The sequence below is a fragment of the Oncorhynchus keta genome, chromosome 27 (genome assembly GCF_023373465.1).
Source record: "Oncorhynchus keta strain PuntledgeMale-10-30-2019 chromosome 27, Oket_V2, whole genome shotgun sequence".
NCBI lineage: Eukaryota > Metazoa > Chordata > Actinopteri > Salmoniformes > Salmonidae > Oncorhynchus > Oncorhynchus keta.
In genome coordinates, this window is record NC_068447.1 from 46,799,252 (window position 1) to 46,827,177 (window position 27,926).

A 27,926-nucleotide genomic window follows, 5' to 3' on the forward strand; every position below is an offset into this window, starting at 1 on the left:
GGGGAGAAAACGCTATGCCGTGGACCGCAGCAAGGCATATTGGTGATGTTACGTCGTCGCGGAAACGGCTAAACGTAATCCAGCGACAAATCAAGGAGCCAATAGTAGATCTCACTGAAAAATATTTGTCATTACTGTTGAAAAATTCATTCTGGGGACGGAACGGACATAAATAAGCAGTTCCACGTTGTAGCTACTCACAAAGTGGAGGCGAACCTGGGGGAATAGCTACATAGACTATAATAATTGAGAGAAACAGGTAGGCTAACGGTAGCTATGCGTTCTCTGTATTTTTTGTTTGCATTTTTGCCCAGTATAGCAAACCAACCTTCTCTTTGTAGCTGATTTGTTTATTCTGTTCAGTGGTTCACTAGCAAGATAGTTCTTATTAAGGTAAATTAGAGACATAACGTTAAGTGTACAAGCATGTGAAGTATGATTTGCACATGTAAAATATGAGTTGCACTTATATAATCAGTTTTGTAGTGGCAAAATATTAGCAAACATTTAACTTCTTTTGAGAATAAATGCAACAACACTTTCAAGCAATGGTCCCACATTTTTTTTCGGCAGTAACGTTAAGCAATTTTCAGATCTGCTGAGCACAAACTTGAACCTTGTGTAAATTCTGTAAAACTTCCAGCGCGCGTTAACTGTGAGCGCAGAGGCTGTACCCGCTTTAATTGAGCTTTAACAGTGGCCAAGTAGGCTAATGTGGCTATTTGATCATAATGTAGGCCTAACATAAAAAAAACAATGTTGAAAATGCATCCCATAACATTTTAATATGTAAATCGCTGTTCAATCATTCAGCCTACAGTAGCAGTCAATGTGTGGCGTTCGATGTAGGTCTACATTCCATAAGACATTTGAAGAAAAAAAACATGCGGGGTTTAACATTAACCTGTTTATTCGCTTGTCCTTCAGGCAAGGAGGTGACTGAAAAGGATGTTTGATTCAAGAAGCCACTTTACAAAATTAAATGCATTATTATTCCAATACAATTACAGAGAATCAGACAAATTGTGCTAGCCTCAGGCTATTAGCTACTTAGCTTATTCAAGCCTGTCTCAAAATTCAACACTGCCCCTTTAAGGCAAAAGCTCTTTACTTGACTGGCTTTTTAAAGATGTCTAGATGTCTTGAAGGAAGCAACCACTCTCCTATTGCTGACTACAAATTATCTATAACTGGGCTAATAACTCACTAGCAAAGAATATGAACAAAATGTGCACACGTGGCTACATGCTGCTCTTGTTTTGATCTCAAAAACATGCACATCCTACTAAGAACCAGTTGTAAGTTCAAAGTAAAGGGCACAGATCCATATATGGCAATGGTCTATTTGCATATAGGCCTACTGCAGATTGGTAATGCTGACCGGTCTGTGTAGAGTATGGGCTGAATCAAAAGTCGAATCAAAAAAATTTGCCGATGTCAAATCTGTTCTGGCACTAATTTAGCAACTAACCTGTGGCGAAAGTTTTGTAGTTGTAAAAAAAATAAAATAAGCAAGCAGCAGATTTGATGTAAGTTCTCTATGTCAATTAATGGAAAAGTTGTAGACAGATTGTTGTATTTTCTGGAACAAAAGGTTCGACGTCTATACCAGAGTGGATTCAGAAAAGGAAGAACTACACTTAATGCATTGGTTACAGTTAGTACTGAGTTGACCAAAGCTTTGGCAAGGAAGGAAGTGATATCAATAGTATATTTTGACATTGAAAAAGCATATTATACAATGTTATGGGAAGGTCTACTGATGAAATTGAATGGAAAGGGTATTAGTGGGGGATTATGGATTTCTTGTTTGACTGAACCTTCCAGGGCAGGATGGGATCGGAGTTATCAAGAGAATTTGAGGTGGAAAATGGAACTCCACAGGGTAGTGCTATTAGTCCTATCTTATTCACGTGGATGATTGATATCTTCGGGAATATCGGACAGGGTATATGCAGATGCTGGTGCCATTTGGATAAGAGGAAGAAATATTCCTTGTCTAATAGAAAATGCAAGGTGCTGTTGGAGCAGTAAAATAATGATCCTTATGGTGTTTCAAGTTATCTGTGTATCTTTCCATATATTGTTTGCTAAAAACCAAGAAGAGTAGTAATATGTTCGGACTCTGCGTCAGTTCCTGTAGTTTAATATCTGGGAAGTCAGAATGGGAGGATTTCTGGTAAAAAAAAAATAATGCTGCAGGGGCTTCCCGGGTGGTGCAGTGGTTAAGGCTGCTGTACTGCAGAGCCAGCTGTGCCACCAGAGACTCTGGGTTCGCGCCCAGGCCCTGTCGTAACTGGCCGTGACCGGGAGGTCTGTGGGGCGATGCACAATTGGCCTCTAGTGTCGTCCGGGTAAGGGAGGGTTTGGCCGGTAGGCCAGCGACTCCTGTGGCGGGCCGGGTGCAGTGCACTCTAACCAAGGCTGCCAGGTGCACAGTGTTTCCTCTGACACAGTGCGGCTGGCTTCTGGGTTGGATGTTAAGAAGCAGTGCGGCTTGTGTATCGGACCTCAATCTCTCCCGAGCCCGTACGGGAGTTGTAGAGACAAGATAGTAGCTACTAAAAAACAATTGGATACCATGAAATTGGGGAGAAAAAGGGGTAAAATACAAAAGAAATAATCCAATTAAGTTATGTTGGATTCTGGCAAATACATTTTATGGAAATTATATAGTAGATATAACAGCAAAAAAACTGAAAATAATATTGTGGATATAGAGGGTAGAGGTAGACATTGATGTGGAAAAATGGGTTAGATTGCTGGCAGAGACAATGGGATAAAAGTAGTAAGTACAAGGAAATCTGTACAGGAGACAGTGTCATAAAATGGGAACAGAAGGGAGGAAGTTATGTTGTGCAGGATGAGATTAGGGCATATGGGATTGAATTCCTCTAAAATTGGTAGTGAAACATGGTACTGGAATGTGTAATGGCTGAATGGTAGAGGATGATCATGTATTATTATTTTGTGAAATGTATGATGTAGAAAGGGAGAGGTTGTTTTATAGGGTCAGAGGTTGGATGGAATGGGGATTATGTGGTATTTTGGATGGGGATGATGGGAGTAGTGAGGTTTGTAGGGAATTATTTTATTCAGGTGGGCATTATTCTTCTGACCAATAAGGTGAGGTGTTGTCATTCTGGAACTTGCTTTCAAACAGGGTGCCAGGGTTCCGGTCTGGAAGCATGTTTTCCACTGTGCTAATATGGATAAAATGTGTTAAAATGACTAAATGATATTAACAGAATTTGAAAGCTACAGAAAGGCATGGCCTCTTCTCAATCGAAATAACATGGCTGGTTAGCTAGCTATCATTAGAGTGTTCTGGCTAGCCTGTATCTAGTGGTTCTTACATTGTGTAACAGAGCACTAGGTCTAGCTATGTACTTTTCAAATGGTTGAGACTAACATTAATTTAGGAAATTATTGTTTGCTCTGTGTATATTTGGTGTGTAGACAGTTTGTTGGCTTTGCTAGTTAGCAAGCTGAGATCTCGCAAGCTTGCTAGTGATGTTTTGAAGAGAAAAGGCTAGCTCCCTGTAGAATCAAGATGAGGGGATGGGAAAGATTAGATGTGTAGTTGCTTCAATTTGGCTGTTGCAGTGCCCAGACGAGACGAGAGCAAACTGCTACAGCTATTAAAAAAAAAGATTAGATACCTAGATGTCAATGTCAAACCAAAAAAATGTCTATCATTGTAATTGGCTTGCTATTTGAGCTGCATTTCCTGTTAATGTGATCTAATATTATAGCTTGAACAACATAAACTAGCTAGCTATCTCACGCAAGCAGGCTTTTCTCCTCCTTGCTGGTCTGCAGATCCATGACTACATGATCATGTTGGGGCTGTAACATTTAATGGAAATTGCACTACAACAACAACTAGCTAGCTATGTCAGATAGACATTTTCAGGAAAAGCAGCTCATACAGCAAGCCAATAAAATGTATATCGTTGCATTTGTGCTTGGTGGTTTGAGTCTTTGAATATTTTTAGGGCCTTTGTCTGACACCGCCTGGTATAGAGCTCCTGGATGGCAGGGAGTATGGCCCCAGTGTTGTACTGGGCCGTACGCACTACCCTCCATAATGCTTTGCGGTCGAATGCCGAGCAGTTGCCATACCAAGAGGTGATGCAGTCAGTCAAGATGCTCTCAATGGTGCAACTGTAGAACTTTTTGAGGATAAGAGGGCCCATGCCAAATAATTTCAGCCTCCTGAGGGGGTAGGGGCATTGTCAACTGTGTTGGTGTTTAGATCATAATAGTTCCTTAGTGATGTATACACCAAGGAACATGAAGCTCTTGGCTTGCTCTACTACAGCCCTGTCAAAGTGAATGAGGGCATGTTCGGCCCTCCATTTCCTGTAGTCCATGATAAGCACCTTTTGTCTTGCCCATGCTGAGGGAGATGTTTCTGATCTGATCCCTGATAGGCTGTCATCATCGTCGGTGATCAGGCCTGCCACCGTTGTTTTGTCGCCAAACTTTAATGATGGCGTTGGAGTTGTGCATGGCCACACAGTCTTGGTAGGGAGTACAGGAGGGGACTGAGCACGCACTCCTGAGGGGCTCTTGTGTTGAGGGTCAGCGTGGCAGATGTGTTGTTGCCTACCCTCACCACCTGCGGGTGGCCATCAGGATGTCAAGGACCCAGTTGCAGAGGGAGGAGTCCTAAGCTTAGTGAGGAGCTTGGAGGGCACTATGGTGTTGAACACGGAGCTATAGTCAATGAACAGTATTCTCACCTAGGTGTTCCTTTTGTCCAGGTGGGGAAAGTGTTTCTGGGATGATGGTGTTGATGTGAGCCATGACCATTCTTTCAAATAATTTCATGGGTACAGATGTGAGTTCTGTGGGGTGGTAGTAATTTCGACAGGTTACCTTGGCTTTCTTAGGCACAATGCGTCCTGGTAATCCATCTAGCCCTGCAGCCTTGTGACTGTTGAACAAGTTTCGATCATAGTCCTGTTTTTACTCTTTGCCTGTTTGATGGTTCATTGGAGGGCGTAGTGGGATTTCTTATAAATGTCCGGATAGTGTCCTGCTCCTTAAAAGCGGCAGCTCTAACTTTTAACTTGGATGTTGCCTGTAATCCATGGCTTCTGGTTGGGATATGTACATATGTTCACTATGGGGACAACGTTGTCGATGCACTTATTAATGAAGCTGGTGACTGATGTGGCAGACTCCTTATTTCTGTCGGATGAATCCCAGAACATATTCCAGTCTGCGCTAGCAAAACAGTCCTATGTCTTGGCATCTGCTTCATCTGACCACTTCCGTATTGAGCATGTCACTGGTACTTCCTGTTTTGAGTTTTTGCTTGTAAGCAGGAATAAGGACGATAGAGTTATGGTCCGATTTGCCAAATGGAGGGCAGGGGAGAGCTTTGTGTTGCGTAAAGGTGATCTAGAGATTTTTCTACTCTAGTTGCACAGGTGGAATGCTGCATTAAAATCTCCGGCCACCAGGTGCACTTCCTCTGGATGAGCATTTTCTTTTTCGCTTATGGCCCTATACAGCTCGTTGAGTGCAGTCTTAGTGGCAGCATTGGTTTGCGGTGGTAAATAGACAGCTAGGAAAATACAGAAACTCAAGTATTAAATAGTATGGTCTACAGTTTATCATAAGGTATTCTAACTCAGGCAAGCAGGACCTTGAGACTTCCTTAATATTAGAGATTGTACACCAGCTGTTAATTAAGAGACCACCACCACTTACTGTTCTCTTACATTCTGTCCTGCTAATGCATAGAAAAAAACAGCTAGATTTACAGGTGAAGTTGTAAGTTTACATACACTTAGGGTGGAGTCATTAAAACTCTTATCAACCACTCCACACATTTCTTGGTAGCAAACTAGTTCTGGTCAAGTCAGTAAGAACATCTAGTTTGTGCATGACACAAGTCATTTTTCCAACAATTGTTAACAGACAGATTATTTCACTTAATTCACTGTATCACAATTCCAGTTTACATACACTAAGTTGACTGTGCCTTTAAACAGCTTGGAAAATTCCAGAAAATTATGTCATGGCTTTAGAAGCGTCTGATAGGCTAATTGACATAATTTTAGTCAATTGGAGGTGTACCTGTGGATGTATTTCAAGGACTACATTCAAACTCAGTGCTTCTTTGCTGGACATCATGGGAAAATCAAAAGAAATCAGCTAAGATCTCAGAAAAAAAAATTGAAGACCTCCACAAGTCTGGTTCATCCTTGGGAGCGATTTCCCAATGCCTGAAGGTACCACGTTCATCTGTACAAACAATAGTACGCAAATATAAACACCATGGGACCACGAACCCGCCATACCGCTCAGGAAGGAGACGCGTTCTGTCTCCTAGAGATGAACCTACTTTGGTGCAAAAAGTGCAAATCAATCCCAGAACAACAGCAAAGGACCTTGTGAAGATGCTGGAGGAAACAACAGTATCTATATCCACAGTAAAACGAGTCCTAACCTGATAGGCCGCTCAGCAAGGAAGAAGCCACTGCTCCAAAACCTCCATAAAAAAGCCAGACTACGGTTTGCAACTGCACATGGGGACAAAGATCGTACTATTTGGAGAAATGTCCACTGGTCTGATGAAAGAAAAATAGAACTGTTTGGCCATAATGACCATCGTTATGTTTGGAGGAAAAAGGGGGAGGCTTGCAAGCCGAAGAACACTATCCCAACCTTGAAGCACGGGGGTGGCAACATCATGTTTTGGGGTGCTTTGCTGCAGGAGGGACTGGTGCACTTCACAAAATAGATGGCATCATGAGGAGTGAAAATGATGTGGATATATTGAAGCAACATCTCAAGACATCAGTCAGGAAGTTAAAGCTTGGTTGCAAATGGGTCTTCCAAATGGACAATGACCCCCAAGCATACTTCCAAGGTTGTGGCAAAATGGCTTAAGGACAACAAAGTCAAGGTATTGGAGTGGCCATCACAAAGCCCTGACTTCAATCCTATAGAATATTTGTGGGCAGAACTGGAAAAAAAAGTCTGTGCGAGCAAGGAGGCCTACAAACCTGACTCAGTTACACCAGCGCTGTCAGGAGGAATGGGCCAGAATTCACCCAACTTATTGTGGGAACCTTGTGGGAGGCTACCCAAAACATTTGACCCAAGTTAAACAATTTAAATGCAATTCTACCAAATACTTATTGAGTGTATGTAAATTTCTGACCCACTGGGAATGTGATGAAAGAAATAAAAGCTGAAATAAATAATTCTCTCTACTATTATTCTGACATTTCACATTCTTAAATAAAGTGGTGATCCTAACTGACCTAAGACAGGGAATTTTTACTAGGATTAAATGTCAGGAATTGTGACGAACTGAGTTTAAATGTATTTGGCTAAGGTGTATGTACACTTCCGACTTCAACTGTATATTATCCATGTGCTTCTTCAGCCATGACTCAGAGAAGCATAGTATATTACAGTTCTTAATGACCTGTTGATAGGATGGTCTCATTCGGAGCTTGTCCAGTTTAGCCCCCAGCGATTTCACATTCACCAATAGAACAGAGGGTAGAAGCAAGTTTTATTATTTCGCCGCCATAGTCGCACCGGGGTGCCCACATGCCAGCCTCTTTTGCGCCTTCCACGAGTGTCTGGGATTTGGGCCTGGTCCGGGAAAATCTATGTCTTTTGCCTCCGACTCATTGAAGTAGAAGTCCTCGTGCAAACGGGGTTAGTGATAGTTTATAATAGAACAGCTATTTCAGTCATAGGAAACAATGGTAGAAACTTTATTGTCAAAGAAAGTTAAGATCAGCATTTATTCTCAAAATAAGTTACATGTTTGCAAATATTTTTTGCCACTACAAAACTGATTATACAGGTACAATTCATATTTTACATGTGCAAATCATATATTCTTGAACACTTGTCTCTAATTTACCTACATAAATTCTGTTCAACAGCTAGCTAGCGAGCGAGCTAGCAAGCAAGCAGTGTTGCATGCTGGCTAGCATGTCTTTCACATTTTCACCAGGAATACCCATTTGTGTGTGTGTGATAGGGAGAGCTTCAGTTTAAGCACACTCAGGACAGTTTGGGAGTCAAACACTGTTTTTATTCTGCAGCAGCATGGTGAATAATGTGCAGAGAGTCGACGACGCCTGGCGAACATGCACCAAAAGCAACTCAAGTGGCACGAGCAACAGCAGCGGCGAGAGTTCCATGGAGAGCTCTCGCTCCTCGACGCCTGTGCTGGCTGCCGACCGCACGGAAAGGCTACGGGACAAGATGCGCAGGCGGACAGAGTCAGGCGACCACTGGTTTTCCCTAGAGTTCTTCCCCCCTCGTACTGCCAGTGGGGCTGTCAATCTCGTCTCGAGGTCTGTAGCTGAAACTCATTTGCCGTTGGCTTGTTCTAGCTAGTAACTCTCAACGAGGTCAGAGTTTGAAATTAGCAGCTAACTAGCTAGCGGATCCGACCTGGTTCCTGACAGCTGCACTAGGAACGGACAGGGTTCCTGTGTAGATTAAGACACAGCGACGCCAGTGTGAGATATGGCTTGGAAAATGTACCTCAATCCAGGGATGAGAAATGCATTGTACTGCGAATTGTCCCATTATCCCAACTGTTACACCGAGAAGAATGGATAGGATAAGTAATCCTTCTCACCCCCTAAAAGATTTAGATGCACTATTGTAAAGTGGCTGTTCCACTGGATGTCATAAGGTGAATGCACCAATTTGTAAGTCGCTCTGGATAAGAGCGTCTGCTAAATGACGTAAATGTAAATGTAAAGAATGTATAGTTAGCTAGCAGTTGTTCAATATTCTCTGTAATAGTTGGGTTAATGTGGCAATTTTGGAGTACAACGTATTTCTCATTCCTGGATTGAGGTACGTTTTCCGTTGTCTTAATCTACACAGGAAGCCTGTCTGTTCCTAGTGCAGCTGGAAGCAAGTGGGTCGGATCTGCTCGCTAAACTGCTAAGTAACTACTTTTAGCAACGCTAGTGTGTAATTAGCTTGCAAAAAAAAGGGAATAGTCTGCCAGAATAAAATTCTATTTTTACTTACTCTGCCGATTGTCCGTAGGATTGGTCCTTAGGCAGGAGGGAAAAACAGAATAGAACATATATTAAACAGACTTTCCAAACGTGGGTCTGTTGAAGACCCAATTTCTCTACACTTACATCATGAATGTGTGCCATAAAAAGCAAGGACTTGTGAGGCACTTGTATTTTGACATGAGGTAAGCAGAGAGGATTTGACCTAGCTGAGGAGCTGCTGCATGCATGTACAACAGATCCACTTTTGGAAAAGCTGTTTAATTATATGTTAAATTACATGTTTTTTTTAATTCTCAAATTCACCCATGCATAAGGACCAAGCCAACGGACAATCAATATTTGAAATGGAAATGTGTTGAACTTCCGGTGGACTATTCATTTTTTTTTGCCAGCCAATTCCCAGCAACGCTATGGACGTGTAAATACTAGAGTTGCTAAAAGCAGCTACTAACTAACCACATCTGCTCTCTCTCCCATTTTTCCCATTCAGATTTGATCGCATGGGCTCTGGGGGGCCCCTGTTCATAGATATTACCTGGCATCCGGCGGGGGACCCAGGTTCGGACAAGGAGACCTCCTCTATGATGATTGCCAGCACAGCGGTCAACTACTGTGGTCTGGAGAGCATCCTGCACCTGACCTGCTGCAACCAGACCAAAGAAAAGATCACTGGATACCTGAGCAAAGCCAAACACCTTGGCCTGAAGAACATCATGGCTCTAAGAGGAGGTAGGGCCACATCGAGTAGGGTGACGTTGCACATAGGCACATGTCTATGGGCAGTTTTCATATTTTCCTCTTAACGGTTAAGGTTAGTCTATTGTAGGAGTGTTTGTGTGCGCTTGGCTATTGTATTCCAATAGCCTGAGGGTCTGCCTGATATTTGAAGTGAATTCCTGTTCAAAAATGTTTGTTCATATTGCTGCTCGTGGCCATGTCATATCGCTCACAATTACAGCCTCCTGCATCGCTCTCATTGCAATTGCTTTGGTTCACATTGTGGCTTGTGGTAAAATCATATCGCTGAGTCTCAGTTTAACCCTTATTTATCCAGATTTCTCTCATTGAGAAGAAGCGTTTTTCAAGAGGGGCATGGAAACTACACTACCCGTCAAGTTTGGACACACTTCAAGTGTTTTTCTTTATTTTTATAATTTTCTACATTGTAGAATAATAGTGAAAATATCAAAATGATGAAATAACACATATGTAGTAACCAAAAAAGCGTTACACAAATCAAAATATATTTGAGATTCTTCAAATTGCCACGCTTTGCCTTGATGACAGCTTTGCACACTCTTGGCATTCTCTCAACCAGATTCACCTGGAATGCTTTTCCAACAGTCTTGAAGGAGTTCTCCCCTATGCTGAGCACTTGTTGGCTGCTTTTCCTTCACTTTGCGTTCTGACTCATCCCAAACCATGTCAAATGATAGGCCACCTAAGCCCAAACCAGATGGGATGGCGTATCGCTGCAGAATGCTGTAGTGGTTTCTTTGCAGCAATTCGACCATGAAGGTCTTATTCACACAGTCTCCTCTGAACAGTTGATGTTGAGATGTGTCTGTGAACTTGAACTCTGAAGCATTTATTTGGGCTGCAATTTCTGAGTCTGGTAAGTCTAATGAACTTATCCTCTGCAGCAGAGGTAACTCTGGGTCTTCCATTCCTGCGTCGGTCCTCATGAGCGCCAGTTTCATCATCGCGCTTGATGGTTTTTGCGACTGCACTTGAAGAAACTTTTAAAGTTCTTGAAACTTTCCGCATCGACTGACATGTCTTAAAGTAATGATGGACTGTCGTTTCTCATTGCTAATTTGAGCTGTTCTCGCCATAATATGAACTTGTTCTTTGACCAAATAGGGCTATCTTCTGTATACCCCCCACCTTGTCACAACACAACTGATTGGCTCAAACGCATTAAGAGGGAAAGCAATTCCACAAATGAACTTTTAAGAAGGCAAGAGTGTGCAAAGCTGTCATTAAGGCAAAGGATGGCTACTTTGAAGGGTCTCAAATATAAAAATATATTTAGATTTGTTTAATACTTTTTTTTGGTTGCTACGTGATTCCATATGTGTTATTTCATCGTTTTGATGTCTTCAGTATTATTCTACAATGTAGAAAATAGTCAAAATAAATGAAAAACCCTTGAATGAGTAGGTGTAATAAAACTTTTGACCGGTAGTGTATACTGAGCAAAAATATAAACGCAACATGTAAAGTGTTCATCCCATGTTTTATGAGGTGAAATAAAAGATCCCAGAAATGTTCCGTATGCACAAAAAGCTTATTTTGCTCAAACCTTTTGCACAAATTAGTTTAAGTTCCTGTGAGTGAGCGTTTCTCCTTTTCCAAGATAATCTATCCATCTGACAGGTTTGGCATATTTTAAGAAGCTGATTAAACAACAGGTGCACCTTGTGCTGGGGACAATAAAAGGCCAGTTTTGTCACGTCTCAAGTTTTGAGGGAGTGTGCAATTGGCAAGCTGACTGCAGAAATGTCCACCAGAGCTGTTGCCAGAGTTTTTCATGTTCATTTCTCTAACATAAATGTTGTTTTAGAGAATTTGGCAGTATGTCCAACTGGCCTCACAACCGCAGACCACGTGTAACCACTCCATCCCATGACCTCCACATCAAGACTTCTTCACATGCAGGTTCGTCTGAGACCAGCCACCCGGACAGCTGATGAAACTGGGTTTGCACAACCAAAGGATTTCTATACAATCTCAGAGAAGCTTGTCGTATTCACCAGGGTCTTGACCTGACTGCAGTTCAGCATCGTAACCGACTTCAGTGGGCAAATGCTCACCTTCGATGGCCACTGGCACGCTGGAGAACTGTGCTCTTCACGGATGAATCCCGGTTTCAACTGTACCGGGCAGATGGCAGACAGTGTGTATTGCGTTGTGTGGGCGAGCGGTTTGCTGATGTCACCGCTGTGAACAGAGTGCCCCATGGTGGCGGTGAGGTTATGGTATGGGTAGGCATAAGCTACGGACACAATTGATTTTGTCGATGGCAATTTGAATGCACAGAGATACCATGATGATGAATGATATTTAGCAGATTAAATTGCGGGTGTAGCGAAATGCTGGTGTTCCTAGCTCCAACAATGCGGTAGTATCTAACAATTCACAACAACGCACATCTAAAGTGGCATTGACTGAAATAGAGTAGAATACAGTATATACATATGAGATGAGTGAAGCAGTTTGTAAACATTATTAAAGTGGCCATTGATTCCATGTCTATGTACAGTGCCTTGGGAAAGTATTCGGCCCCCTTGAACTTTGCAACCTTTTGCCACATTTCACGCTTCAAACATAAAGATATAAAACTGTATTTTTTTGTGAAGAATCAACAACAAGTGGGACACAATCATGAAGTGGAACGACATTTATTGGATATTTCAAACTTTTTTAACAAATCAAAAACTGAAAAATTGGGCGTGCAAAATTGTTCAGCCCCTTTTACTTTCAGTGCAGCAAACTCTCTCCAGAAGTTCAGTGAGGATCTCTGAATGATCCAATGTTGACCTAAATTACTAATGATGATAAATACAATACACCTGTGTGTAATCAAGTCTCCGTATAAATGCACCTGCACTGTGATAGTCTCAGAGGTCCGTTAAAAGCGCAGAGAGCATCATGAAGAACAAGGAACACACCAGGCAGGTCCGAGATACTGTTGTGAAGAAGTTTAAAGCCGGATTTGGATACAAAAAGATTTCCCAAGCTTTAAACATCCCAAGGAACACTGTGCAAGCGATAATATTGAAATGGAAGGAGTATCAGACCACTGCAAATCTACCAAGACCTGGCCGTCCCTCTAAACTGTCAGCTCATACAAGGAGAAGACTGATCAGAGATGCAGCCAAGAGGCCCATGATCACTCTGGATGAACTGCAGAGATCTACAGCTGAGGTGGGAGACTCTGTCCATAGGACAACAATCAGTCGTATATTGCACAAATCTGGCCTTTATGGAAGAGTGGCAAGAAGAAAGCCATTTCTTAAAGATATCCATAAAAAAGTGTCGTTTAAAGTTTGCCACAAGACACCTGGGAGACACACCAAACATGTGGAAGAAGGTGCTCTGGTCAGATGAAACCAAAAATTTTTGGCAACAATGCAAAACGTTATGTTTGGTGTAAAAGCAACACAGCTCATCACCCTGAACACACCATCCCCACTGTCAAACATGGTGGTGGCAGCATCATGGTTTGGGCCTGCTTTTCTTCAGCAGGGACAGGGAAGAAGGTTTCAAATTGATGGGAAGATGGATGGAGCCAAATACAGGACCATTCTGGAACAAAACCTGATGGAGTCTGCAAAAGACCTGAGACTGGGACGGAGATTTGCCTTCCAACAAGACAATGATCCAAAACATAAAGCAAAATCTACAATGGAATGGTTAAAAAATAAACATATCCAGGTGTTAGAATGGCCAAGTCAAAGTCCAGACCTGAATCCAATCGAGAATCTGTGGAAAGAACTGAAAACTGCTGTTCACAAATGCTCTCCATCCAACCTCACTGAGCTCGAGCTGTTTTGCAAGGAGGAATGGGAAAACATTTCAGTCTCGATGTGCAAAACTGATAGAGACATACCCCAAGCGACTTACAGCTGTAATCGCAGCAAAAGGTGGCGCTACAAAGTATTAACTTAAGGGGGCTGAATAATTTTGCACGCCCAATTTTTCAGTTTTTGATTTGTTAAAAAAGTTTGAAATATCCAATAAATGTCGTTCCACTTCATGATTGTGTCCCACTTGTTGTTGATTCTTCACAAAAAATACAGTTTTATATCTTTATGTTTGAAGCCTGAAATGTGGCAAAAGGTCGCAAAGTTCAAGGGGGCCTAATACTTTCGCAAGGCATTGTATATAAGGCAGCACTGGTTTCTGGTTTGGGTAGGTTTTAATAGACACAGTGGGAGCAACATCCTCTATACAGTTCCTTATGAACTCAGTCACTGTGTCTGTGTAAATGTCAATATTCTTCTCTGAGGCTACCTGGAACATATCCCAGTCCGCGTGATCAAAATAATCTTAAAGCATTGATTACAATTGGTCAAACCAGCGTTGAATAGACCTTAGCATGGGTACTTCCTGTTTGAATTTCTGCCTATAGGAAGGGAGAAACATCTCTAGGGTCTTTCCTAAGCAAGTACTACAGTCCATGTGTTTGATAGAACTTCGGTAAGTGTTTTCTTCAAATTTGCTTTGTTAAAATCCCCAGATACAATAAATGCGGCCTCAGAATATGTGGTTTACATAAAGTCCAGTGTAGTTCCTTGAGGGCTGTCGGGAGTATCGGCTTAAGGGGGAATATACACAGCTTTAACTAACCAAAGGTAATTCTCTTGGGAGGAAATGCAGTCGGAATTTGATTGAGGTATACAAGGTCGGGTGAGCTTAAGGACTTGAGTGTCTGTATGTTACCACAATCACAATATGAGTGGTTAATCATGAAACATACATCCCCGCCCTTCTTCTTCCCGGAGAGTTCTTTATTCCTGTCTGCGCAATGAACTGAGAACCCAGCTGGCTGTTACGGTCCCTGAAGTCTCTGGAAGAAGATCCTCGCCCTGAGCTCGTCTACTTTATTGTCTAGAGACTGAACATTAGCGAGTAATATACTCTGAAGCGGTGGATGGTGTGCCCGCCTCTTGAGTGGGACTAGAAGTCCACTCCGAATACTTCTTCTCCGCTGGCGGCGTCTTGGAGCAGCCTCTCGGAAACGTTACTTGCCCGGGGGGGTATAAACAAAGGATCCAATTCATCAAAGTTGTATTTCTGGTCGTAATGCTGGTGAGTTACCACCACTCTGGTATTCAAACGTTATTTCTGGCTGTATGTAATAACACAAACATTCTGGGCTAATAATGTAAGAAATAACACACAAAAAACTAAATACTGCGAAGTTGCTTAGGAGCTAGAAGCAGAGCTGCCATATCTGTCGGCGCCCACTTACCATAGCCATACCATAACGAGGCAAATGGTGGTCACACCAGATGGACTGGTTTTCTGATCCAAAAAAATACACTTTTTTTTAAGGTATCTTTGACCAACAGATGCATATCTGTATTTCCAGTCATGTTAAATCATAGATTAGGGCCTAATGTATTTATTTGAATGATTTCACTGAACTGTCACTTCGTAAAATCTTTCAAATTGTTGCATCTTGTGTTGTCATATTTTTAAGTGTAGCTTTCGTCTTATTGTGACAAATTCCCTTTGAGCACCATGTTTTCCTGATCTCTTTATAGATCCCGTAGGGGCTGACTGGGAAGAGGAAGAAGGGGGCTTCAACTACGCCACAGACCTGGTCAAACACATCCGCTGCGAGTTTGATGACTACTTTGACATCTGTGTGGCTGGTATAATTGATGCAAAATTACTTATTTAAATTGATTTTTTACACAGCTTCAGCATATTGTCATTTTATACTAATGGTGTCCTTTCATCGGGTTATTTTACATTTACATTTACATTTAAGTCATTTAGCAGACGCTCTTATCCAGAGCGACTTACAAATTGGTGCATACACCTTATGATTATTTGTGGAGGACTTTAAAGTAGGCTGTTGTACCTATTTATACGATGTGAGCATTTTATCTCCCGTAAAGCCATTTAGTCCTTCAAGTTGTTGGTAAAATGTGACCTGTACACACACACTGCACATTAAAACTAATTTATTGTGGCAGGCTACCCTACTGGCCACCCGGAGGCAGACAGCTACGACGAGGACCTGAGACACCTGAAGGAGAAAGTGGACGCCGGGGCAGACTTCATCATCACCCAGCTCTTCTTCCGGGCCGACACCTTCCTCAAGTTTGTCAGAGATTGCAGGGCCATAGGGATCACCTGCCCCATCCTACCAGGCATCTTCCCTATCCAGGTACTAAGGCCGGGATGATACCATTATCGGGATACTCGTTAGTATTGCGGCAAGGAAACAAAACTCGAAGCGGATTTGACTTCTTTAGGAGAACAGCCTTAATGTTGGAAAGAAACATTATTATGTTGTTATCCAGAGTCACATGTATTTATTTTCCAAGTTGTAGCACACTTTTTTTTTTATTTTTTTAAATAGAGCAAGTTTTTAAAGGACCAAATAGTTTTCATTTTTGCCATGAAAAAATATTGCATTACTGGTATCGTCTCAGCCCTACCAGGAAGTTTGGGACATAGGCCTAAACTGGGCCGTGGACTTGTGTGTGGGGTTGTGTGGTCAAAGACTACATTTGTCGAAGGTTGAAAGGGAGGCGTTGCGTACTTTGTAACGCTTTCTTGGAATGGCATGTTCTAGGATGTGATGATAGCGAGCAATGTTGTAGCAAATGACCAAGTATGTTCCGTGCAACAACAAAACATTATTCATCGGACAAGGGGACATTTTCCCATAAGGGGCAGTATATTTTTGGAGTGCCTGGTGGGCGGGGTTTGTTTAATTTTAACAGGCAATCTCAACCAATTACAGATAAAGTATTTGAAATTATTTTCTGATGTATTTGTATGTTTTGTTTTGTGTTTTATCATTCCTCCTTTCCTCCAGGGCTACCAATCTCTAAAGCAGCTGGTGAAGTTGTCCAAGCTGGAAGTGCCTGAGGAGATCATGCGGGTCATCGAGCCCATTAAGGACAACGACGCAGCCATCCGCAACTACGGCATTGAGCAGACCGTGGGCATGTGCCGCGTGCTCCTGGAGAGTGGCAATGTGCCGGGCCTCCACTTCTACACGCTGAACCGCGAGGTGGCCACCGTGGAGGTTCTGCGGCAGCTGGGCCTCTGGATCGAGGACCCCAGGTTGGTTGTCTAAGCTCGGACCACCCACCACACCATACCTGGGTCCAAATAGGATTGTTTTTTCTTTCAAACACTTCAGGTTGCTTGCTTGATTTAGCTTACACAGTATTTGAAGAATAATGAAATGTAAAGCTACTACCGTAATCCCGGTTCTCTGACAATATGAGTGAGATGTATCACATATGGGAATTCGTTTAGGATCGCCTACTTGAATGAGGCGAGACCCTCACCTTTTCTTAAAGGACGACTGCACTTCCTGAATTGGCCTCCTTTTAAAAATTTGCTTAATTCATTTTGTTATTAAATGCTTTCAGTATTTGTATATGAAATTCTACAATTTGTAATTGATTTGACGTTTTTAAGTCAATTTGGAGGAATTTTTATATATTTTGTCACAGGTACATTGTGGAATTTACCGACGGTCCCTAACTAGCCCCATAGGGATTCCAAAGTCGACCCAAATTTACCACTGACATTTCGTTTGGGTCACGTGCACCTGTACTGCCAGCTGTGGGCATATGGACAGGATTGAAACAAACCCAACCTTCATTAACTTCGTGATGCAGTCATAAAACTCTGTTTTTGACGAGACAGACTTTATGACAAGAATTATCCTATTTACACTAGTCAATTTTAACAGTATAATCAAATGTTTCTGACTCACCGACGTGACCATAAGCTGTTGTTTTTTTAGGGGCAGTTGCTCTTTAAAAGGAGCCACTCCCGCCCTCTGCTTATTCTCAAGCGTGCTTCTCTTCCTCACGCCCTTGCGAGCAGGGGAATGCGGTGATACGTCTTACTCATATAATCAGAGGACCAGGTTACGCAAGTAACCTTAAGTTCTCTTTCAAGTACTAATTTCGATTTATCACATATGGGGATATGGCCAACTCCCATATCGCAAAAAACATGCTGTCCGAAGCCAGGGAAGGCCCAACATCACCAACCCTCAGAGGTCCCGTTACTGAGAGTACACACCAAGAAGGTGCAGAAACAAAACATTGGGAAGAACCAGGTGAAGCCCAATACGTGGCTTTTAAAATCTCAGTTCAATGAAATACACTATATATGCAAAAGTATGATTAAAAGGATTTGGCTATTTCAGCCACACCCATTGCTGACAGGTGTATAAAATCAAAACATTGGCAGTAGAATGGCCTTACTGAAGAGCTCAGGGATTTTCAACGTAGCACTGTCATAGGATGCCACCTTGCCAAAAAGTAAGTTGATAACATTTCTGCCCTGCTAGAGCTGCCCCGGTCAACTGTAAGTGCTGTTATTGTGAAGTGGAAATGTCAAGGAGCAACAACAGCTCAGCCGTGAAGTGGTAGCTAACACAAGCTCACAGAGCGGGACCGCCGAGTGCTGAAGCACGTAGCGGGTAAAAAGTGCAACATTCACTACCGAGTTCCAAACTGCCTCTGGAAGCAACATCAGCACAAGAACTGTTCATCGGGAGCATCATGAAATGTGTTCCCATTGCCGAGCAGACGCACACAAGCCTAAGATCACCATGCTCAATGCCAAGTGTCGGCTGGAGTTGTGTAAAGCTAGCCGACATTGTTCTCTGGAACAGTGGAAACATGTTCTCTGGAGTGATGAATCACACTGCACCATCTGGCAGTCCGACGGAAGAATCTGGCTTTGGTGGATGCCAGTAGAACGCTACCTGCTCGAATGCATAAAGCCAGCTGTAAAGTTTGGTGGAGGAGGAACAATGGTCTGGGGCTGTTTTTCATGGTTTGGGCTAGGCCCCTTAGTTCCAGTGAAGGGAAATCTTAACACTACAGAATACAATGACAATCTAGACTAATCTAGACTTGTTTCAGCATGACAATGACCCTGTGCACGAAGTGAGGTCCGTACAGAAATGGTTTGTCGAGATAGGTGTGGAAGAACTTGACTGGCCTGCACATAGCCCTGACCTCAACTCTATCAAACATCTTTGGGATGAATTGGGATGACGACTGTGAGCCAGGCTTAATCGCCCAAAATCAAAAAGTTGACCTGACCATCCTACCGATCCTCGACTTCGACGATGTCATTTACAAAATAGCCTCCAACACTACTCAACAAATTGGATGCAGTCTATCACAGTGCCATTCGTTTTGTCACCAAAGCCCCATATACTACCCACCACTGCGACCTGTACACTCTCGTTGGCTGGCCCTCGCCAAACCCACTGACTCCAGGTCATCTAAGTCTCTGCTAGGTAAAGCCCCACCTTATCTCAGCTCGCTGGTCACCATAGCAGCACTATATTTCACTGGTCACCCCCAAAGCCTATTCCTCCTTTAGCCGCCTTTCCTTCCATTTCTCTGCTGCCAATGACTGGAACGAACTGCAAAAATCACTGAAGCTGGAGACTCATATCTCCCTCACTAGCTTTAAGCACCAGCTGTCAGAGCCGCTCACACATTGCACCTGTACATAGCCCATCTGTAAATAGCCCATCCAACTCCCTCAACCCCATACTGTATGCATTTATTTCTTTCTCCTTTGCACTCCAGTATCTCTACTTGCACATTCATCTTCTGCACATCTACCATTCTAGGGCTTAATTGCTATATTGTATTTACTTTTCCCCCATGTCCTATTTATTGCCTTGCCTCCCTTATCCTACCTCATTTGCACACACTGTGTATATACTATTTCTACTGTATTATTGACTGTTTGTTTATTCCATGTGTAACTCTGTTGTTGTATGTGTCGAACTGCTTTGCTTTATCTTGGCCAGGTCGCAGTTGTAAATGAGAACTTGTTCTCAACTAGCCTATCTGGTTAAATAAATAAAATAAAGGTCATTAACCCTTCACTCGTTGGAATTGGCCTATATGGATAGGGCTAAATTGAAATGTTTCTTATAGAGATATGGAATGCATGACCATGGTAGCAATTACAAGGGGAAAGCTTGGAGATTATGGGAAATTATTACACAAAATATAAGGACAACAGTTCTTCATCTGCATTGCTTGCTGTTTGGGGTTATTGGCTAGGTTCTGTATAGCTCTTTGACATCTTTCTGATATAAAAAGGGCTTTATAAATACATTTCACCTGACATGACTGAATTTAACTTCTAGTGACACCCCATCCCGTGAACGGGACCGTTGTCATCATCTGACACTAATTAGCATAACGCAACAGACATAAATCTTCCTAGAAAATATTCCTATTCATGAAAATCACTAGTGAAATATATTGGAACACAGCTTAGCCTTTTGTTAATCACCCACCCTGTCGTCTCAGATTTTCAAAATATGATTTACAGCCAAAGCTAGACCAGCATTTGTGTAAGTTTATCGATAGCCTAGCATGGCATTATGCCTTGCTAGCAGCAGGCAACCTTGTCACGAAAATCAGAAAAGCAATCAAATTAAATCGTTTACCTTTGATGAACTTCAAATGTTTTCACTGACGAGACTCCCAGGTAGATAGCCAAAATTCATTTTTTCCCAAACGATGATTTTTGTAGGCGAAATAGCTCAGTTTGTTCTTTCCGAAAAATATTCAAAATTAGCTCCATGATATCGACAGAAACATGGAAAACGTTGTTTAGAATCAATCCTCAGGGTGTTTTTCAAATATCTATTCGATAATATATCCACCGGGACAATTGGTTTCTCAGTAGAAGCGATTGGAATAATGGCTACCTCGGGGGCATCATGTGACCACTTGCGCAATGTAGCCCCCTACGGGTATTCTTCAACATAAATGCGTAAAACTATGTCACAATGCTGTAGACACCTTGGGGAATATGTAGAAAGCGTAAGCTGGTTCATAGCACATTCACAGCTGAATGGGGAGTCATTGGAACGCAGCGCTTTCAAAACCTGGGGCACTTCCAGATTTTTCTCAGGCTTTCGCCTGCAACATCAGTTCTGTTATACTCAGACAATATCTTTACAGTTTTGGAAACGTTAGTGTTTTCTATCCAAAGCTGTCAATTATATGCATATTCTAGCATCTTGTCCTGACAAAATATCCCGTTTTAAAACGGGAACGTTTTTTTTTCAAAAATGAAAATACTGCCCCTAGAGTCTCAACAGGCTAAACATTACACTGTTTATGTGTATTTTACATTTACTGTACCTTTTGCCGCATTCGTTGCTAACAAAATCTGTCGTACACGTCAATCCAGAGCATCCCAAACGTGCTTAATGGGTGACATGTCTGAGTATGTAGGCCATAGAAGAACTGGGACATTTTCAGCTTTCGGGAATTGTGTACAGATCATTGTGATATGGGGCCATGTATTATCATGCTGAAACATGAGGTGGCAGATAACTGCCACGACAATAGGCCTCTGGAGGTTGTCACAGTATCTCTGTGCATTCAAATTGCCATCGATTTAAAATGCAATTGTGTTCATTAGCCGTAGCTTATGCCTGCCCATACCATAATCCCATCACCAGCATGGGGCACTCTGTTCACAACGTTGACATCAGAAAACCGCTCACCCACACAACGTCATACATGCTGTGTGCCATCTGCCCGGTACAGTTGAAACCGGGATTAATCCTTGAAGAGCACACTTCTCCAGCGTGCCAGTCGTCATCGAAGGTGAGCATTTGCCCACTGAAGTCGGTTACGACGCCGAGCTGCAGTCAGGACAAAAACCTGGTGAGGACAATGAGCACGCAGATGAGCTTCCCTAAGACTGTTTCTGACAATTTGTGCAGAAATTCTTTGGATGTGCAAACCCACAGTTTCATCAGCGCTCTGGGTGGCTGGTCTCAGACGATCACAGATATCTGTGCACCATTTTTTCATGTGAGCACAGTCCCTAAATTGAGATGCTGCAAAGAGATTAGGGTTTTGTCTCAATGCAGCTCTGCCTTTCCACTGTGGTGAAAACAATGCTACTCCTTCCCTATCAAACGTTAAACCCGAAGAGCGAGGGTAGGGCAGAGGGCCGAATGCCCTATCTTGGCCAGCCCTCCTCACCTCCCTTAGGAAGGTTAGAGGGGTGGATCCTTGCTGCAGCGTAAGACAGCTTTACTACAGGCTTCGTCTGGTTGAATGGCCTAGCCTGGGTCTTGGCAGGCTGCTGCGCTGCGTCACTGGGGATCTCAGTCCCCCAAGGCCAGCTTGTTGCCCCCTCCCAGCTGTGATGCTGGGGCGAGATGCAGGAATCAGCGGCCGGCCACGGGGCCCTGGTCTGCGGGGCAAGCAAAAGTTGAAGGCTTTGCCTTATTTCTTGTGCATGTCACACTTCTGCTGCATGGCGGCGACAACTCCTTGGGCGACACTGGGGCTTCCAAGATGCAGTATAAGCTCAGCCAAAGCGCCATTCCTCCCACAACCGCTAGGCTGGTGGTACGATCACAGCATTGGGAGGCACAGAGTTTCAGGTCTGTAATTCCTTCATATTGTGCATATCCAGGCTAGGGGTACACCTGGCAAGAATCTTTGGTACAGGAGTCTCTTCCCATTGTATAGGTCCCTTGACTCGCCCTGAGCCCCTGTAGGAGACGGCCAATCGATGGAGAGTCTGGCCGCAGCCCGCTTGCAGACATGAAGGATCCCAAACTCCACTAGAGGCAGCTCCACTGCTCTCGGGGCCGTGAGGCCTGCAGGCTTGAGAAGGGGGGAGAACGGGTTTGTCAGTCCGCACCGCCTGAGCAATATCGTGGATATCCGTGAGATTATTCTTCCTTGTTGTCCCCTAACTTGCTACATCATCAGACAGTGACGGGAGGGAGTCAAGGCTATCCGTGACCTCTCCCTAACTGGGAGAGGTTGCAGAGAGCCTACCCTCAGGTGTCGCTGTTTGCTTGGAGGCAAGAGGGGCTATCGAGATCGAAACATGTTTAAGCCTCTTCTTCAGACCAGCCTTCATCTGCAGTGCTTGCAGAACTCCGGGTCCTCGAGCGCCTCTTGGGGATGTCCCTTACCCAAGCAATTGATGCCTAGAGGGTGGGAATCTTTCCCTGCAATCATGGACCTACAGGCACATGAATGTGGGGGTTCGAGTGCTAGGCTCGTCCCTGGACGGGGTAGCAGTGGACATTGTGAGGAATGAGGCTTGCTAGGGGGACCGAGCAGTGTCTGTTATAGGAACATAGTGTAAACTGCGTACGAAGCTAGCTAGTTAGAAGCCTTGCGACTAACAGCTAGCAATAATGAGCTTCGTAGAACTCTATAGCCGAGGCTAGTTGTGCGTTAGCTAGCTAGCAGCTATCACGCGGTGAAGGGGTGGGATGTTAGCTAGCTAGCAGCTACCTCATGGTACGCCATGGCTAGCTCAGTGCTGACTGAAGGAAACCACGTGGTGGCCATGTTAGCCTAACCGAGTCTCAAGCTAGCCGTGAAGCAACAGAGACTGAGAAGTAGATAAGGAATTTCGATACAAAAATAGAACCTTAGTACTCAACCTCTAGACAGGGTCTGAAGACCTTTCGCACGGCAGCGATGTCCTTCATGGTTCACTTGTGAGCAGTTAAGCAGTAAAACTGGTATCCAGTTGATATGAGGAAAGCTAGAGTACTATTGCTCTTCGTGAGGCAGAGAAGCGAGAATAACCAGAGGGCAGAGTGGCTCCTTTTCACCTCATTCATCACTATATCTGTCTCCAACAGATACTTTTGATATTATATGTGATACATCAAAACAAGTATTTGAAAGACAACCAAATGGGTATACTGTGTAAGGTTTAATTGTCTATTGCACAATAATCAGATTCAAATTGATTGGTACATGCACACTCTGTCCTGGAAAGCTTAATAAAATCAAACAAACCACTTCACATGAAATTGAACTGCCTACGTATTAGAATGGAATAGCTGCTGTCGCACCATTTTTCTACTAGTACTGATGCCTTCTGGTTGTCTTCTTGGGTTGCCAGGCGTCCACTCCCCTGGGCGGTGAGTGCTCACCCCAAGCGCAAAGTGGAGGACGTGCGGCCCATCTTCTGGGCCTCCAGACCAAAGAGCTACATATACAGAACACAGGACTGGGACGACTTCCCCAACGGACGATGGTGAGCAAGCCATACACTGGACAAAAGCTCTAGAGAAATCACCTTGCACCGTGGCTAGTTTGTGGTTAGACATGGTTACATTTCCAATGTTTTTGTAGCTGTCATTGATCTAATAGTTAAGGGAATGCATGATATACAGTACGTTTGTTATCTCAACCTATTCTGTGACTTTTCCATGTGAATAATTACTGTGTAATCAGTGAAAAGACAATGTTCCCAGGACTTATCAGCTTGGCTCTGTGTTATTTCAGGGGCAACTCGTCATCTCCAGCATTTGGCGAACTCAACGATTACTACCTGTTCTACCTGAAGAGTAAGTCGTCCAAGGACGCCCTGCTGAAGATGTGGGGCGAGGAGCTGACCAGTGAGCAGAGTGTCTACGAGGTTTTTACCAGCTACATTAAGGCCCAGCCCAACTGCGCCGGACACAAGGTGACGCCTGGCCCTGGACACTTCAGACTGAAATATTTCAGTCAGCTTTCTTCCGTTTGGAGCTTCATGAATTCGACCCACGTGGCCATTATGAGTACCACCTGAGTACCACCTAAACCCCACCTAAACCCTTGATTTCCGCTTTGCTCAACTGACATCAATGATCGGCTGTTATCTCCTAGGTGATGTGTCTGCCATGGAACGACGAGCCGCTGGCTCCGGAGACTAACTTAATGATGGACGAGCTCGACAAGGTGAACCGCCGGGGGGTCCTCACAATCAACTCCCAGCCCACCATCAATGGCAAGCCCTCCGACGACCCCATCGTGGGCTGGGGCCCACCGGGGGGCTACGTCTTCCAGAAGGTGAAGTTAGGCCTCCGTGGTTTGGTTTTGGGGATTAACAATTATAAGATTATATAACATGATAAAGGCTCATACATACATACTTTATAATAAGTTATTAATCATCATACTGTACCTGCAGGCTTAAAGTAAAGTTTTACCAAAATAATTGTAGAAAGAAGGTAGGCCTACCAAAGGGAGGGGAGATTTAAACATTTGAATTTATAACACAATATAATATAATATATACACCCATAAAGTCATTAAAATGATCAAGTATTAAAATAAGGTAAAATAACTGTTTAGGAAAATGAAGGCTGTCCCCTTTTCTCTCTTGTTACGATGTTGAGAGTAGGGTGATTCACAATCTTTCCTAGAAATGAGGAAGAGTGAATAAATTAAAGGTTTCTCAAACTTAGTTATTGTATTACGCGCATACTAATCGTGTAATGAAATGAACCTAATGCTGTGCGACGTTTGCAAATTCAACAGGCCTATCTGGAATTTTTCACCTCGAGTGAAAACGTCACCGTTCTCCTCAAAGTGCTGAAGAAGTACGAACCTCGCGTCAACTACCACATTGTCAATGTTCATGTAAGTTCATCTACATATTACTAGCCTACATTTACACCTGTTTTGTGAATTGAATGGATTGTTGGATTGATCTACTGGTCGATTGTTTCCATTTACAGGGTCAGAATACGACGAACGCCCATGACATGCAACCCAACGCTGTGACGTGGGGCATCTTCCCTGGCAGGGAGATTGTCCAGCCCACAGTGGTGGATCCAGTCAGCTTCATGTACTGGAAGGTAAAGGTCATCTCATTAACCTACTGGCCCCTTCCAGGAACATTACCCCCTATGCACTTGTAAGCAATGAGGTGAAACCATCTCTCAGAAGGAATGATGGAGTGTGCTAGGGGTTGTTTCTGGTTCTGGAATGTTCCCTTGACTCGGATGAGTTTGTGAAATGCTTGTCATTGGTTCTCTATGAACATTTTCTGAGATTTTAGTTGAGTATGGAATTTTTAACCCTCTACATCGTCTCTCTGAGCTGGAGCGTTTGGAAAGTCACAAAAACCTCCCGTGAGGCCTTTTAAAGTAATCCTTTTCAAAGTCATTATTTTGTGTGGAATTTTAAAGCTTCCTGATAAAGTTTTATCAGAGCTGTAAAGCTAAATCAATGTCGAAACACTTCAAATTCCCACCTTTCAGAAATGCGTAGAGTTAATTGTTTTCGCCTTCTTTTAATAGGACGAGGCCTTTGCCCTGTGGATTGAGCAGTGGGCCAAGCTGTATGAGGACGAGTCGCCATCACGCATGATCATCAAGTACATCCACGACAACTACTTCCTAGTCAACCTGGTGGACAACGACTTCCCATTGGACAACTGCCTGTGGCAGGTCATCGACGACATGTTTGAGCTGCTTGACAACCCCCCGGAGGAGCAACCCACGGAGCAACCTGTAGAACAGCCTGCCGAGGAGTCACCCGTGGAAGATCAATCCCCAAAGTAACTGTGGCGACGGCCACTAACGGACTATTTTACTTTTTCTCCCCGGTGCTGCGATCGAGAACTTTTCACTAAAAACTAACACCACAAAGTACTTAACTGGAGTATTATACTATACAGTATACATACTGAACATGTATACACTGCTCAAAAAATAAATGAAACACTTAATCTCTTGCTCCTACCTGGCACGCAGGCGTCCCATCTAGAGCTTTGGAAATGCAAATGCGCTACGCTAAATGCTAATAGTATTAGTTAAAACTCAAACGTTCATTAAAATACACATGCAGGGTATTGAATTAAAGCTACACTCGTTGTGAATCCAGGCAACAAGTCAGATTTTTAAAATGCTTTTCGGCGAAAGCATGAGAAGCTATTATCTGATAGCATGTAACACCCCAAAAGACCCGCAGGGGACGTAAACAAAATAATTAGCATATTCGGCGCTACACAAACCGCACAATAAAATATAAAACATTCATTACCTTTGACCATCTTCTTTGTTGGCACTCCTAGATGTCCCATAATCACTATTGGGTCTTTTTTTTCGATTAAATCGGTCCATATATAGCCTAGATATCGATCTATGAAGACTGTGTGATAAACGGAAAAAAATAGCGTTTCATAACGTAACGTCATTTTTTTAAATTCAAAAAGTCGACGATAAACTTTCACAAAACACTTCGAAATACTTTTGTAATGCAACTTTAGGTATTAGTACACGTTAATAAGCGATAAAATTCATCAGGAGGCGATGTCAATTCTATATGTGTCTGTCTCGAAAAAATGTCTTGGAGAGAGCTCGACCAAAACATCCGGTCGGAGACTGGAGGGAATTCCCTTGATTCGGTTAGACCAAGAATCAATTGCGAATCAAATGACAAGACTCTAGACAACGTGTGGAAGCTGTAGGCACTGCAACCTCGGCCTCATTTAATTCGGTTCACTTTGAACAATTCCTTGAAGTCGCGGATGGATATTTATTTCCATTTTCAGTGATCAGATTTTCATGCACTTTTCGATGAAAAGCACGTTCTGTTATAGTCAAAGCCGTGATTTAACCAGTTTTATAAACGTCTGAGTGTTTTCTATCCACACATACTAATCATATGCCTATACTATATTCCTGGCCTGAGTAGCAGGGCGCTGAAATGTTGCGCGATTTTTAACAGAATGTTCGAAAAAGTAGAGGGTCGACTTAACAGGTTAAACAACACAATGTAACTCCAAGTCAATCACACTTCTGTGAAATCAAACTGTCCACTTAGGAAGCAACACTGATTGACAATACATTTCACATGCTGTTGTGCAAATGGAATTGTGGAAATTATAGGCAATTAGCAAGACACCCCCAATAAAGGAGTGGTTCTGCAGGTGGTGACCACAGACCACTTCTCAGTTCCTATGCTTTGATGTTTTGGTCACTTTTGAATGCTGGCGGTGCTTTCACTCTAGTGGTAGCATGAGGCGGAGTCTACAACCCACACAAGTGGCTCAGGTAGTGCAGCTCATCCAGGATGGCACATCAATGCGAGCTGTGGCAAGAAGGTTTGCTGTGTCTGTCAGCGTAGTGTCCAGAGCATGGAGGCGCTACCAGGAGATAGGCCAGTACATCAGGAGACGTGGAGGAGGCCGTAGGAGGGCAACAACCCAGCAGCAGGACCGCTACCTCAAACTTTGTGCAAGGAAGAGCACTGCCAGAGCCCTGCAAAATGACCTCCAGCAGGCCACAAATGTGCATGTGTCTGCTCAAACGGTCAGAAACACTCCATGTGGGCCCGACGTCTACAGGTGGGGGTTGTTCTTACA

At 43.3% G+C, this 27,926-nt stretch overlaps 1 protein-coding gene across 2 annotated transcripts; it reads left to right on the top strand.

The window, feature by feature from the left end:
* Positions 1-27,915, top strand: LOC118360209 (methylenetetrahydrofolate reductase-like). Of its 2 annotated transcripts, none has more exons than XM_035739462.2 (12): positions 1-259; positions 8,088-8,342; positions 9,520-9,758; positions 15,305-15,415; positions 15,743-15,936; positions 16,594-16,844; positions 23,691-23,825; positions 24,077-24,257; positions 24,440-24,622; positions 25,094-25,195; positions 25,294-25,413; positions 25,858-27,915. In XM_035739462.2, exons 2-12 carry the CDS (start codon positions 8,092-8,094, stop codon positions 26,119-26,121), a joined length of 2,031 nt encoding a protein of 676 aa, XP_035595355.1. In that variant the 5' UTR covers positions 1-259; positions 8,088-8,091; the 3' UTR covers positions 26,122-27,915. The 2 variants fall into 2 exon arrangements, with proteins under 2 accessions (XP_035595355.1, XP_035595356.1); XM_035739463.2 differs by having other exon boundaries at positions 8,091-8,342.
* Positions 27,916-27,926: the final 11 nt, after the last annotated feature.

Coding starts and splice junctions, on each gene's coding strand:
- LOC118360209 (XM_035739462.2), top strand. CDS start 8,092: ATGGTGAATAATGTGCAGAGAGTCGACGACGCCTGGCGAACATGCACC. Junction 24,258..24,439: donor CCAACTGCGCCGGACACAAG/GTGACGCCTGGC, acceptor GTTATCTCCTAG/GTGATGTGTCTGCCATGGAA. Junction 25,414..25,857: donor TCAGCTTCATGTACTGGAAG/GTAAAGGTCATC, acceptor TTCTTTTAATAG/GACGAGGCCTTTGCCCTGTG.